This window comes from Loxodonta africana, chromosome 15 (genome assembly GCF_030014295.1).
Source record: "Loxodonta africana isolate mLoxAfr1 chromosome 15, mLoxAfr1.hap2, whole genome shotgun sequence".
NCBI classification, from domain to species: domain Eukaryota; kingdom Metazoa; phylum Chordata; class Mammalia; order Proboscidea; family Elephantidae; genus Loxodonta; species Loxodonta africana.
Genome location: NC_087356.1, coordinates 59,542,773 through 59,556,384, shown reverse-complemented (window position 1 = coordinate 59,556,384; position 13,612 = coordinate 59,542,773). Strand labels below are relative to the sequence as shown.

At 54.3% G+C, this 13,612-nt stretch overlaps 1 protein-coding gene across 1 annotated transcript in view; it reads right to left on the bottom strand.

Moving 5' to 3' along the window:
* Positions 1-13,612, bottom strand: part of KIRREL3 (kirre like nephrin family adhesion molecule 3) — a 174,341-nt gene that overhangs the window by 33,310 nt on the left and 127,419 nt on the right. The window contains exon 7 of the mRNA XM_064268310.1: positions 5,628-5,778. Within this exon, the coding sequence (XP_064124380.1) occupies positions 5,628-5,778 (151 nt within the window). The remainder of the gene's footprint in view (positions 1-5,627; positions 5,779-13,612) is intronic.

Below are 13,612 nucleotides of genomic sequence, written 5' to 3'. Positions count from 1 at the left end.
AGAGCAGGAAGACAGAGTAATGAGGTAGAGAGAGAAACAGAGAGGGACACAGAGACACTGAGACATGCAAAGGAACAGTAAGAATAAGTGACAGAAACAGAAAAGCAAAGAAAGAGCAGACAGACGGAGAGCGACGGAGAGACTGATAAATACACAGAGACACAGAATCAGACAAAGATTTCAGACTAGAAGCAATAAAGACTGTGGGAAACAAAGCAGACAGAGATGGAAGATGACAGGTGTTAGGGAGAAAGACCAAACAAACAGACATGAAGAGAGAGACAGACAGAAATAGAGATGGAGAGAGCGGAAGACCAAGAGTGGAGGGGCAGTTGAGGGAGGTGGAGGATAAGCCTGAAGAAGGGCCCGCATCATCCTGGTCCTCCTGGGCTAGGGGGCAGTGGGCTCTGGACCCTCCCCAAAGGAGGTCGCATCCCTGCTCCTGGGCTCCCAGTGCACCTGGTCTTGGCATTCCTGGGCACCCAAGCTCCAGGGGAAGATGGGCCAGTGTCCATCCTTCTTCCTAGCTCAGCTCTAGGCTGAGTGAAGAGGGCAGCAGTGTCCCCATAGCCTAGCCAGGGCCTGGGCCAATCGATCTTCTGGACCAGTTCCCACTAACAAGCAAACTACTAGGAGGTCATGAGGACTTTGTGGGGCTCAGGCCATTTTCAGAAAAAGAAGTAAAGAAGCTAGTTTCCCTCAGAGGGGTTCACTGGGTCCCTGTGAAGGGCACCAACAGAGAATAGGCCCCAGCCTGCCCTGCCCTGCTCCTGGTTGAGATCACAGCTGGGGTCCTGAGACTCTCAGAGGGTCATACACACAACCCCAGCTGTGGGCCGAGCTGACCCCTCCCTGGAGTTGGCATCACTTGACCATTCGGCCCCCTTGGCCCTGCTGGCGCTACCTGGGCCCTGTCTCACTGCCCAGTGCTGGGGCCTGGGACCTGGTAGATGCTCATACTGTGGGCAGCTTGTGAAGACCCAGGGGAGGAGGGCAAGTTTCCTGAGCAGCAGGTGGCAGACTGTGTGGGCCCCTGTTTTTCCCACACTATCCCCAGGTTCCAGGTGGGGACCACAGATCCTGGAAGCTCTGCTGCTGGGGCAGGGGGCTTGTCTGCCTTCTCGTGGAGAATTACGAGGGCAGTGAGAGGTACCGAGATAATCTCCCTCTCAGGGTCTGAAGTATAATTCAAATGATCACAAAGACAAGTGCGGCAGGGAACAGCAACAAGGCTCATCTCCCAGGAGAGCTACGGCCCTCCAGAGCTCTTCACCCACCCCCAGCGGCTGCCATCACCACCCAGCAGGACCACCGGCTCCCCAGAAGGCCTGCATGGTGAGTCCCTGCCTGCTCTGTGCACGCGGGGCTCAGCAGTGAGGTGGCCACCAGTGGGCTCTATGGCTCCGATGGAGCGCAGCCCCAGAGGACACAGAGGCCAGGGAGGACCGGGGGCTTGCACCTCCCTGAGGGCTCAGAAGCATGTCCTATGACATAGCATTATGGTCACGGCTGTCTGGACTCAATGCCTCATATTCTGAACCTCGACACTGGGAAGTTGAGTGACTTAGTCACACTCTTGTGTGAGGAGGTGTCGGTGCCGGTTTAACAGAGTCTAGGAACCCATCATAGGACTTGGAGGCAGTTCCAGAAGGCCCACCCCTCACCTGGGTGTCTTTTATAAAGTGATGAAACCTTGAGAGGCAGAGTGATGGACCAGGCACCTGTTGGCGGACCCTTCTTGCTGCCTAATCCCTTCTCCCATTGCATACTTTTCATCTTTGGTTGTCCTGTGGATGCCACCCTCCTCAGCTTCCCCATACCTTCGCCGTATCCTTGGTGCCCAGCCATTCCTGGGGGGCCTCAAAATGGCCCCTAGGAAGGCCTTCCCACTCATCAGTCTCACCTGCAGCTCCACCCCTAGACCAGAGCCACCTCTGTCCCTCTCTCCCCACTCCACTCTGGACATGCAGGACCTGAATCTTCAGGAGCCTGCTGGGCTCCCGAGGTATAAATAGTTTATGTCATATCCAACTATTAAACATGACTTTAATCCCACTTGTGATGTCAGCCGCATAACTAGCAGGAGGGCAGCTTTGATGTAGCTGGTGGAACCGAGATCACATTGAACAGATGTTACAGCTGAGAGTCTGTTAATGTTTCAATCAGCAACCTGTGTGTGTGTGTGTGTGTGTGTGTGTGTTCGGGGAAGTATTACATTGAGGTGGGGGTGGGAAGAGAGAGGAACTTCATGACTCAGTGATTTTATTGCACATCCATTTGAAACTTGGCAGCTGGACACAGAGCCCAGATGTGGCGAGGCTTTGGGGGTGTTAAGCTTTCTCTCCCATTACTCAATCTGGGGGCTTTGTCTTCCGTTGGGTAACATATAAAGACCAAGGGAAACAAACAACAAATGTGCTTTTGCTGAGTTGGGATGCTTCTTGGTTGACTGAGAAAATGAGTGGGTTTGCAAAGGCAGCTCTGATCCAGCCTGTGGTGTCCACAGTAAACAGTGGAATGCTCACTGAATGAATAAATGAGTAAATGGAGGAGGAAGGAGACGAGGGAGGGGTGGAGAGATGTGTGCTTTTGCTTGGTAGGCCTGGGACAAATGGACAAAGGCCTCTCTTCTGTGAGGATGAAGGGACACTGGCCCAGGGGCAGCGACACACCTTTGAGCCTTGGTCTTGTGGGACTCACGGAAGAGTGGTCGGTGGACGTAGTAAACACTGATGCATAAAGAGTGTTCACAACATGTCAGGAGCTGTGCTACAGGCTTGACATGCCTCTTCTGATTTAATCCTTACCTGGGTGAAGTAGGCATTATGATCTCCATTTACAGATGAGGAACCCGAGAACAGAGAGGTTAAGTAACCTGGTCAACGTGACATACTAGGTGGTGGAGCCAGAATTCAAACCAGGATGGATGCTGTGCTAAGGCCTGCCTGGACTGCCTCAGGGACGCATCTAGGAGACCAGGCACCTGGGTCCCGATTCTTACTCTAACCTCCTTCCCAGGGCCTCGCTCCTGATGTGGCTGACATGTCCTTGGAAAGACAGCCAGAAAAGGCCCGGAGACCTGTTGGAACTGTCATCTTGGGTGCTGTTAAATCGATTGTATCATTCCAGGGCATTTAGAGGAAGGTCTTGGCTAGTAGGAAACCCGGTAGCATAGTGGTTAAATACTATGGTTACTAACCAAAAGGTCAGCAGCTCAAATCCACCAGGTGTTCCTTGGAAACTCTATGGGACAGTTCTACTCTGTCCTATAGGGTCACTACGAGTTGAAATCGACTTGACGGCAATGAGTTTGGTTTGGTTTTTCTTTGGTAGTTGGTGGGCTGTCATGATGAGGGCTTTCTTGTTGACAGGAGGGTCCTCCTGTATGATGGACAATGGCCTGGGGCAGAAACATGCTTCTCCCATGATCTCTGCCTGCCAGGCTTAGGCTGTTGTTATGGGGAGCCAGCTCAAGTTGTCTCTTTTGTGTGGGATTCTGTAGCTGGCATAGATCTCTGGACCAGGCTGGGGTTGGTGGTGGAAAGAAGACAGGGGCTGTTGTAGTAGCCATGACTGGTGACCTGGCAGTAAGGGTCTTGGATACCCTGTGTGTCCCTCTGTCATTCCTCCCCCATTTGGCTTGTGTTTGGAGAGAGAAAGCCCTGACTCATGGTTAATCTTAGACAAGAAGAGACCTCAGGCATCACTGGGTCAAATCAGATGAGGAACCAGAGGCCCAGGGGGTAGGCTCCTACAGCTCAGCAGTGGTGGAGCCTTCCTGGACCCTCTGACACGCACAGGTAATGTTTTCTCTCGGTAGCTGGGCTGAACTGCCCTATCCCATAGGTGGTCACCCCTGAAGAAGCAGCTGGGTCTGTAAGACCAGGGCCTGGACTAGGGGAAGGGAGGGAGGCACCAAGGGAGCAAAATTTAAGGAGGCTCTCACTTTCCAGGTTGACCCTGCACTTGCACAACCCCGAGAATGAGTGCCCCCTTAAATTTCGTGCCCTAGGTGTCTCTACCACATTGCCCCAGTCTTGCCCTGGCAAGAGGAATGGAAGGAGAGTCCTAGTTTCCTGTGGAGGTGGTGGTGGAGCTGGGTGAATGGTGGCCATTGTTAACATCTGGTGGCAAAATAAGGAAGATAAAGACCTCCCTAATAACTCAGCTGTTGTGTCTGGGTGATGAGTCCATCTGATGGTTATAACTCTCCAGGGCTCAACGGTTTCTTCTGCCTTCTAGAATCTAAACTGTGTTGAGTAGGGATTTTAGCTCCCTAGTTCTCAAGATAGGCTCTGGAACCCAGGCCCTGGAAAGCCATGTAAAGCCTCAGATGAGCCGTGGCTGCTATGAAGTGTTTTAAGGTGAATTTGATTTAAAATGAATAGGACGATAAGGAGGAAACCAACACCATCCTGCAGCTCTGGCCTTGTAATTCAGAGCCTATGACCAAAGCAGCCACCAGCAGCTGGCCACATCACGCTCTGTGGCAGGGAGGAGCATTTAAGAGCAGAGAAGGTGGCTTTTGCGTGCTGATAGTTCAAACCTAAACTAATCCGTAGGGAGAGTGAGGCCACTGGAACTACACTGTCGGCTGTGTTGAGCTCTTCTTTGTTCTCGGGGCTGACAGGCACTGAATCCCCTTTAGGGAGACTTTCAGGAGCTTTAAAGCATTGCTATTGTTAATATTAATCATAATCACTGATAGTCGCTGGTGCTTACTATGTAGCTGTAGAGAAAAGAGGGGCTATCATATGGGCTCTGGAAGGCTCGGCTTCCTAGCTTGGAAACTTCTGTGGCCTTGGGCAAGCTAATCAACCTTTCAGTGCCTCAGGTCTCCAAATAAGGATCACAGTCCTGCCTCCTCCAAATGACGCTGTAAAGGAGATAATGCATGCAAAGTGGAGTGCAGGTGAGCTGACTGAACAGCGGCTCCTCTTTCTCCCTGTCAGTGCCCGCCCTTCTGCGAGGAGAGGCAGTGGCGCACTCTCCCCAGGCGCAGCACACTCACTGCTGATCCCGGCACCTGTACACGGGCTTCCTCTCCAAGGGTGACCATGGTATTACTGGTGTAGAAGTTCCACTCATACGGGTATGGGAATGTGGCTGTCCCTGGGTGGCGCAAACGGTTAGGTGCTTGATACTAACCAAAAGGCTAGTGGTTTGAACCCACCCGGCGTGCCTTGAAAGCAAGGCCTGGTGATCTGCTTCTGAAAGGTCACAGTCTTGAAAACCCTGTGGAGCATAGTTCTAGTCTGCACACACAGGGTTGCCATGAATCAGCATCGACTGGACGGCAACTGGTTTGGTTTTTGGTTTTGGGAACGTGGAATATGTAGTTTGCAAAGGACCATAATGTGTGATGTTTTCAGTTCACATGACAATAAGGACAAGATGGGCCTTTGGATGCCCAAAAATACAAGCCTGGCCAGTCCACAGAGCCATCTGACCCCTCTCTTCCCCTCACTCAGATGGCATACAGGGAGGGAATGTGAAGAAAGTGGTGTGAGGCTCTGTGAGCTGGCTGTCCAGGTGTGGCCCTGTCCCCTCGCCCAGCCCCTGGCAGTGGTGCCAGGTGCTTCCGCCCTGGGCCTGGCTGCGGTGGGCCAGGCTGGGCCAGTACTCACGCTGAATGTCGATGGTAACAGAAGTCTCCTTCCCTCCAGGGATGGCTTTGTTGGTGGCGCGGCACACAATGCTCTGCCCATTCTCCACATCACCGGGGGAGACAAAGAGGGTGCTCACAATGCTCTCACGCTTGCCGTCTCGAAGCAGGGTCTGCGGTGGTGGAGGGAGAGAAGGCACCATGTCACTTGGCCTGGATGGGTCGGGGGAAGACAGCTTCCGAGAGGAGAAGAGAGAGCTGGAGTCTGGGCCAGCTCAGGAGACCCAGGGGTGCCAGTCCCTGCAGATCTGGGGGTTACCCTGGCCCCCTGGCCTGGCTGAACACTGGACTATGGAAGGAAAAGAAACTAGAAGGTTTTCTACCATGTGTGAAGATCAGCCTGGACTTGCATGTCCACAGCATAAAAGCCAGGTGGATCTAACAGAAACCAGGTCCAGGTCCTATGTAGAAACAAACTCATAGATAGTATATTCTGGAGTCCCTGGGTGGAGCAAACGGTTAACGCTTTGGGCTGCTAACTGAAAAGTTGGAGGATCAAGCCCATGCAGAGACATCTCAGAAGAAAATCCTGGTGATCTGCTTCTGAAAAACCAGCCATTGAAAATCCTATAGAGCACAGTTCTACTCTGGCACACGTGGCCTTGAGTCGGAGCTGACTTGAATGGCAACTGTTTTTTTTTTTTATATCCTGCCTCTGGTGTCTGGGTGAGCCTTGGGGTCTGCAGCAGGTGGGCTCTGTGGCCTGTGAGGCAGTGCCATAAACTGTAAAAGGAGGGCATTTGGGGTGTGGGGTCAGGGCAGGGCTGGGTGTGGGAGTGCCGGCAGATCAATGCAGACCTTTTATTACTTTACCTGTGTAAATCCTTTCACCTTTTCAAATCATTTCACATTCTGACCTCATCAGAGCCTTCCACCACAGACAGACACATGCCCTTATCTTCCATTTCACAGGTGAGGAAACAGTTTGAGATAGAGAGAGACAGAGATGGAGAGAGAGACAGACTAAAGAATCTGACCTAACTCCCACTTCGAGTTGGCGCTGGAGTAAGTAATAGGGTCCTGAAGCCTCTGGCCTCCCAAGGTGACAGCTTTTTCCTACTGGACCACGAGGCTGCTCTGCAGCTCCTTCCCCAGGATGTCTTCCCTCCCAGCTCACATCAGTTTGGTGCCTGTGACCCTGAGCTCGGTGGTGGCCCGGGACTGTGTGTGCAGGCTGGCGCCTGTGCACTGGGACAGGGTGGGATGGCGTCTGCTCAGTGTTCAGCCTGCTGGGCCCAGGAGGGGCTGAACTCCCTCCAGGTGGAGCTGTCTGAGGAGGCTTATTTTGTGCTGACAGGAGCCTGGGAGTGGGTGCCTAGACTGCATGTCTAGAACCCTTGCATACTCTAGCAAGGCTCCTGTCATGTCCCTAGTTCTCACAAGGACCCTGCAAGGGAGATGACATTACCTCCATGTGGCAGAAGAGAAAACAGGTTCACAGCGAGTTGGACACTTGCTGGCAGAGCTGGGGTTTGCACTCAACAACGGGTGACTCCCCTGAACCCCTCCCAAAGCTTCTGAGACACTTTGGTGGTTATGGTGACCTCTACCTTACAGGACAGACAGTTAGAATCTCTGAAGTCACCGAGGTGGTTAGCAGCAGCATGCGGGATGCCGGAACCCCATGCTCGGGGCCATCAGTTCAAAATGTGAGCCTCCAGCCCTGGAACAGGACTGAGCCTCCATCTGGGACGGCACATCTTGCTTTAATTCCAGAGACGTTCACAGAGCAGAGCCGTGGTTCTGGATTTTGTCCTGTACCCTCTGAAACTGGCTGGGCCTAGGCTCAGGCCTCAGTGGTGGGAGGCCCAGAGCACATTCTTTCCCGGCCCTAGGCAGAGGGTCCTCAGAGGCAGCCAGAGGAGAGTGCTAGCCAATCCCAGCACCTCAGGGGCAAGTCTGATTAGCCTATGGGGTAAAATTCTCCAGATCAACAGAGGTTTGTGCCCCTGAGCCGGTCCTGGAGCTAAAGTGGAGGCCAGAAAAGAGGTGGGGGGCAGGAGTGTGGTTTAGCCCAAGCCAAAGCCAGAACGCGTGAGGAGCTGCAGCCTGCACCACAGAGCCAATTGGCCTGGGCTCTTCAGCAGACCTCACCGAGTCTATAAATAGCCAGACGATAATAAGAACAATTTCCTGGACGAAAATAAGGCCTCGAGGTAGGGTGGGGGGGGGGCGGGGGGTGGCCGTGGGAGGGAGCTGTACTGTTCTGCCCATCTCCTTTCTTGTGGAGCTAGCTAACAAAGGATATTTGCGTAAGTTTCACTCAGTCTGGAAGCCCTCTAAGCCATCTCCCCTCAGCAGTAGGGGGCAAAGGGCAGCCTGGGTGCCGGTGGGAGGGGAGTGGGGAGCCCAGGCCCTAATTAGGCCCTCGGAATGCCTCCCCTCCTCCCGCACCCAGGGTGCGCCTCTGCCGCCTCGAAATGATGATTAATGACATATTTACTGTGTCCGGGTGGACGCTTTTCGGGGAAATGAAAATTCTGGTTCAAGTTGTTTGTTCCAGCTAATTAGAGAAAAGGCGAGATGTGTTCATCAAACAAAGGGACAACTGGAAGGCCCCAGCGCTTCACCCTGGCCCCTGGCTCGGGCCCCACAGCCTGGCCATGTCCCGGAGGAGGGCTGGGTCTGCTGGTGAGGCCGCGGGGTGCTTTGGATGGGGCGGTTGGGCTGGAGGAGGAGGCAGAATGGGGGGCGGGAGCGGCCTGTCTTCTCCGTTGCTTTCTTCCATCTCCTCACCCTGGTTTTTCTCCTTCCCGCCTTCCGTATCTTCCCACCTCTCCTTTCTCTTTCCTTCAGTCCTCCTTCGCCTGTGGACTTTGTGGCCTTGAAGGTGCCTTCCAGATCATTCCATCCTGTGCTGATTTTTGTCACAGCCCACTCCCCTCCCTTCCCTCTCCTCTCGTCACTGAACTTGGCTCTGGGGACACCTCGGGCAATGAGCCCCCAGCCTCCTGCTTCGGAAATGTTCATTAGCATGCAAATCAGCTCCTGGAGGGGAAGTGGGTGAATCACTTTTGTTTCCTGGGTCCCATCTCAAGGCAAGGTCACACCTCCAAGGCCTCACTAGGGCAGCCCTCCCTACAGCTACAGTGCTGCGGTACCTTCCCCAGTGTCCTGGGCTGCCCTGTGGCCCTGGTGGCAGCTCCTGAGGATACCCTGGGAGGCCACCCGCCTGAGGGAACTCTGAGGGAGTGGCTCTGGATTGTGTGCAGATATGGGTCGGGGGCCAGGGGCCCAGCTGATGTCTGTATGTCCTGTGGTAGGAGGCCACCAGACGTCTGTATGTCCTGTGCAAGGGTGCGAGGCCACCAGAGCACATGCTGTGGAGGGGTTCTTGCCCGTCTGCTGGCTGTGTGCAAGCAGGCTCAGGCTTCTGCTGGTGGGTGTTTGCTGAGCTAAACCAGGTCCTTGGCAGAGCGGTGGGCTTCTGTCCACTAACTGCTTCCAAGAGCTTTTGCCAGCTGCCCCAGTGATTGTCCTGAGCCTTATGGGAACCCTGGGCTCTTCTCTGAGCATGGCCTGCTCTGAGGCTGCTTCATGTCCATGCCCTCTTGTTTGCTCCCCGCCCCCAGGCACGCACACTTACCATTCACCTCCCCTGGTTTTCCATCAGTGGCCTAGGAGGCAGGCTGGGATGGGGACAGAAGGTGCCCTGGGTGCAGGTGTCCAGTGTGGCAGCAGTAGCTGCCCTGCCCTCTTCAAAGGCCCCTGGGCCTCGGCTGGGCAGGGGAGAGCCAGGCTAGGCCCAAAGAAATAGGAGGCCTGGCTATGACTGAGAGACCAGAGTGAAGGGGCAGTGTAGAGGGTTGGTGCCGGATTCTGGTGCTAAACATGGGATGCTCTTGTGTATGGAAACCGGCCTGGAGAAAGGCTGACTGCTTGGCAATGGGCCTCCTCTCTCTTCCCCCCTCACTCCCCTCCCCCATCTGCTTGTGTCCTTTTTAATCACAGCGCTGCTCCTGGGGGAGCGGCCTGTTGTCACCTGCTTGAATAAGGTGTGTACTGGGAAAGTAAGGTGTGTACTGGGAAAGGTGGAGGGAGGACGGCATGGCACTGTTTGTCCCCAGCCCTGCATCCTCAGAGTCCCCAGCCATGTGCCCTAGGCAAGGGGAGCCCTTCACAAAGAAGACCAGGATGAGCGGCTGCAGCTGGCCGGAGACTCTAGGCCCCGGTGAGAGACCAATGGGATGTGGGGGTGAAGGGGCGACTGGTAGGAGGGCAATGCTCAGTGGAGAGGGGCTCATACTCCTCTCAGCGTTGGGCAGAATGCAGCCTGTGGTCCCAGTGATGGTGGCTGGGTCGGCTGCCTGTGGGCAGGAGCAGCCTGGAGCTGCAGTGAGCAGACAGGTAGGGGAACACGACTGCAGGGGCTACAGCAAGCAACCCTCCCACCTGTCCCCACAGTGGGTTCACAGCCTGTTGCCTGACAGCTGTCCCTGAGGGTGGTGGGAGTAGCAGGCGGTGCAGGAAGCTGGCTCCTGAGAAAGATTTCTCTCTGAACTCAACCCATGTCCTTTTTCCTCATCCTCCATAACCTCTCTCCCTCTGCTTGGTTTGGTCATTGGCTGGCTTTCCAGCTGACCCCCTTCTGGTGCCAGGCCCGGAGCAGTACCAGGAACAGAGGAGGAGCCTTGAGCTGGGGGTCCAGGGAGAGAGGACTTGATAGAGGCCCTGCCAGCCCATAGCTTGTGCTTCTGCATCCAGACACCCACTCTTTACAAGGTGCTTTACTGCACAATTTCTTTCGGTTCTCACAGGAACCTATCAGGTGTTCATTGTTATTATCATCCCTGTTTTGCATCTGGGGAAACTGAGGCAGGAAGTAGGTCATGGTCACATGTGATGGAGCCCAGGTTTGAGCCCAGGACTGTCAGACCACACGGGGGCTGCTCCACTGTGACACGGTGGTGCCCCATCTGTGAAATGGGGGTGGTGAGGCCACCCTCAGGGCCTGCGAGGATCAAATGAGGGGCGGGGAGCAGTCTCGCTGGCCAGGCTCGGCATTCCCTCACTGTGCGCAGGCACTCTGTCCCAGTCAGCTCCAGACCACGCGTTGAGAGCTGCTGCTGCTTCCATTGTACAAGTGAGGGTGCTGAGGCACAGCAAGGTCAGCCTGCCCAAGGTCACATAGCTAGAAGGAGGTAGAGCCTGGATTCACACCCAGTCCACACAGCTCCAGAGCCTGCCGGCTTAACTTCAGCTCTGAGGACTCTCCATAGGCAGTGGCACTGGACATCTGTTATGGATTGAACTGTGTCCTTTAAAATATGTGTTGGAATCCTAACCCTTCTACTTGGGGACGTGATGCTGTCTGGAACAGAGGTTTTGTTACGTTAGTGAGATCATGTCAGCGTAGGGTGTGCCGTAAACTTAAAGACTTCTGAGGTATAAGAAGCAGCATGGATACAGAGACAGGCAGGCACAGACGGGGAAGACAGCTGCCACGTGGAGATCACCAAGGAACTGAGGAATGTGGGGCTACAGAAGTTGGAAGAGACAAGGATCTTCCTCCAGGGCCGACAGAGGGAGGCTTCCCTACAGCCGGTGCCCTGAATTTGGACTTCTAGCCTCCTGAACAGTGAGAAAATATCTGTTCTTTAAAGCCACCCACTTGTGGTATTTCTGTGACAGTGGCACTAGGAGACTAAGCCAGCACCCTTACCTAAGTCATAGGCTAGTGGCTTGTCAGAGCAGCTGACCGACCCCGATGTTTTATGGATGAGGAAGCGGAGGCCTGGGGAGCTTGAAGGGCTGTAGGGGTTCCATTGCAGGGCTGGGGCAGGCTGGCTTTCCACTGCTTGAGATGCCTTCCCAGGTGCCTCCCAGGTGGTGGGAGTGTGAGCGGGGCAGGTGGGACGGAGGCTGGAAGTGTGTCTCCCTGTTGTGGTCTCAGGAAGCAAGGTGCCAGGCTCTGAGGTGCCTTCACAAGTGGTGTGGGCAGGTGATCCCAGGGTGGGAGGCTAGAAGGCTGGGTGACCCTGTCCTCTCTTTTCACAAGATGGGGTGTATCTTCCGTGGCACATAAAACCTGGCAGTGGCCAGGCTGACTCAACTTCAGGGATGGCTGAAGAACAGCCCCTTCCTTCCTTTCACCCTCCCCTGGATGATGTATTCCTGTTGCCATATATTTTTATTTCCTAACACAACAGGCTGGCTCCAGCCCAGGAACAGTGGGAGGATTTATCTCCCAGTAAGCAGCTTCCCCCAGGAATGGAATTGTACCCAAGGAAAGGTATTGTCTCAGCTGTGGGTGAAGGCCAGGCCTTGATGGGCAGCCCTGGGCTGACCCCTTTGGGCAGGAAGATACCTGCCCCCCTCCCCCCTGCCCCAGAGTAGGCATAGGCCTGCCTCACATGCTTATCTTTCTAGGAGCTGGGCTGGGAGCTGGTGGTGGGCTGGGAGTTGGGGACAGGCCATGGGGAGAGCGGACCTGGGGTTCTGGAATCTTGAACCTCCAGCTTCAGAGTCTAGGGGATTGGCCTGCCCTGGGCCCTGATACAGCCTCTGGAGGGGCCTTCGGGGATCTGGAGGCTGCCCTTAGTCTGAGCCTGTCCTGGGAAGAGTAGAGCACAGGACACGTGAGACTGGGCTTCTAGGCCTCTGGCTGCCCACGTGACAGCTGAGACGGCAGTGACTGTAGATCAAAGGGACTAGCCTGGCTCCCGCTAAGGTCCCTTTCATCTTTGAAGGCTCTGCAGCACATAAACCCTGTCTGTGACTCTTCACGGTGGAATGGGGAGGATGCAGGGCACTTCTAGCCTGTCCTAGAGCACCACCCCGCCCCCACGTACACAGCAGGGCACAGGGCTTGTCAAGGGACTGTGGGCTGGAGTTCAGCCCTCCTTGGCCCTCAGCCAGCCACCCTTGGACAGGCAGAACCTTAACAGCCTTACCTGGCAGCCCTGGTAAAGTTGCCAGATTTAGCAAACAAAAATACAGGCTGTCCAGTTAAATCTGAATTTCAGAAGAAGGAGTAATTTCCCAGTATAAGCCTGACCCATGCACTATTCGGGACATACTTATAGGGAACAGTTATTTGTTGTTTATCTGAAATGCAAAATTAACTGGGCTTCCTGTATTTTATCTGGCAGCCATAGGCCCTGGCTACTTCTGCCCCTGACCATACTCTATTTGGCAAGCCCAGCAGACACCACAGGAAAGAGTGCGAGGAAAGAGAGACAGAGCAATAAGTCGGAGAGAGACCCAGAGGAGGTCAGAGAAAAGACGGACGAGTGGGAGAGCCACCCTGAGAGAGAAAGAAGGAGGCATTTTATGGATTAAATTGTGTCCCCTAAAGATACACTGAAGTAGTAACCCCTTGTGCCCATGAACGTGACCTTGTTCAGAAATAGGGCCTTTGAAGACGTTATCAGTTAACATGAGGTCATACTGGAGCAACCACTTGCCTGGAGGCGACTCCAGCTCATGGTGACCCCATGTGTGTCAGAGTAGAACTGAGCCCAATGGGTTTAGGTCTTTCTTCTCATGTACCTCTGGGTGGACTTGAATCTCCAACTTTTCAGTTAGCAGCTGAGCACATTAACCTTTTGCACCGTCTAGGGGCTCCCATACCAGCCTAGGGTGAGTCCTAAACCAATCTGAGTGACTCCTTATAAAGGAGAAGAGACAAGAGACCTCAGGGAGAAGACAGCCTCGTGAAGAGGTATCTACAAACCAAACAATGCCAACAAACACCTGGAGCCACCAGAAGCTGCGAGAGGCAGGCAGAAAGGATCTTCCCCTGGAGCCTTTGTGAGAACATGGCCCTGCTGAGGCCCGGAATTCGAATGTCCGACCTTCACAACTGTGCGGCAATAAATTTCTGTTCTTATTAAGACACCCCCTTTGTGGTATTTTGTTATGGTAGCTCTGGGAAACTAATATATGCAGAGAAATAGACAAAGAGTGAGAGAAAACAGGAAGACATCCACTTAGAAACACCCTGAG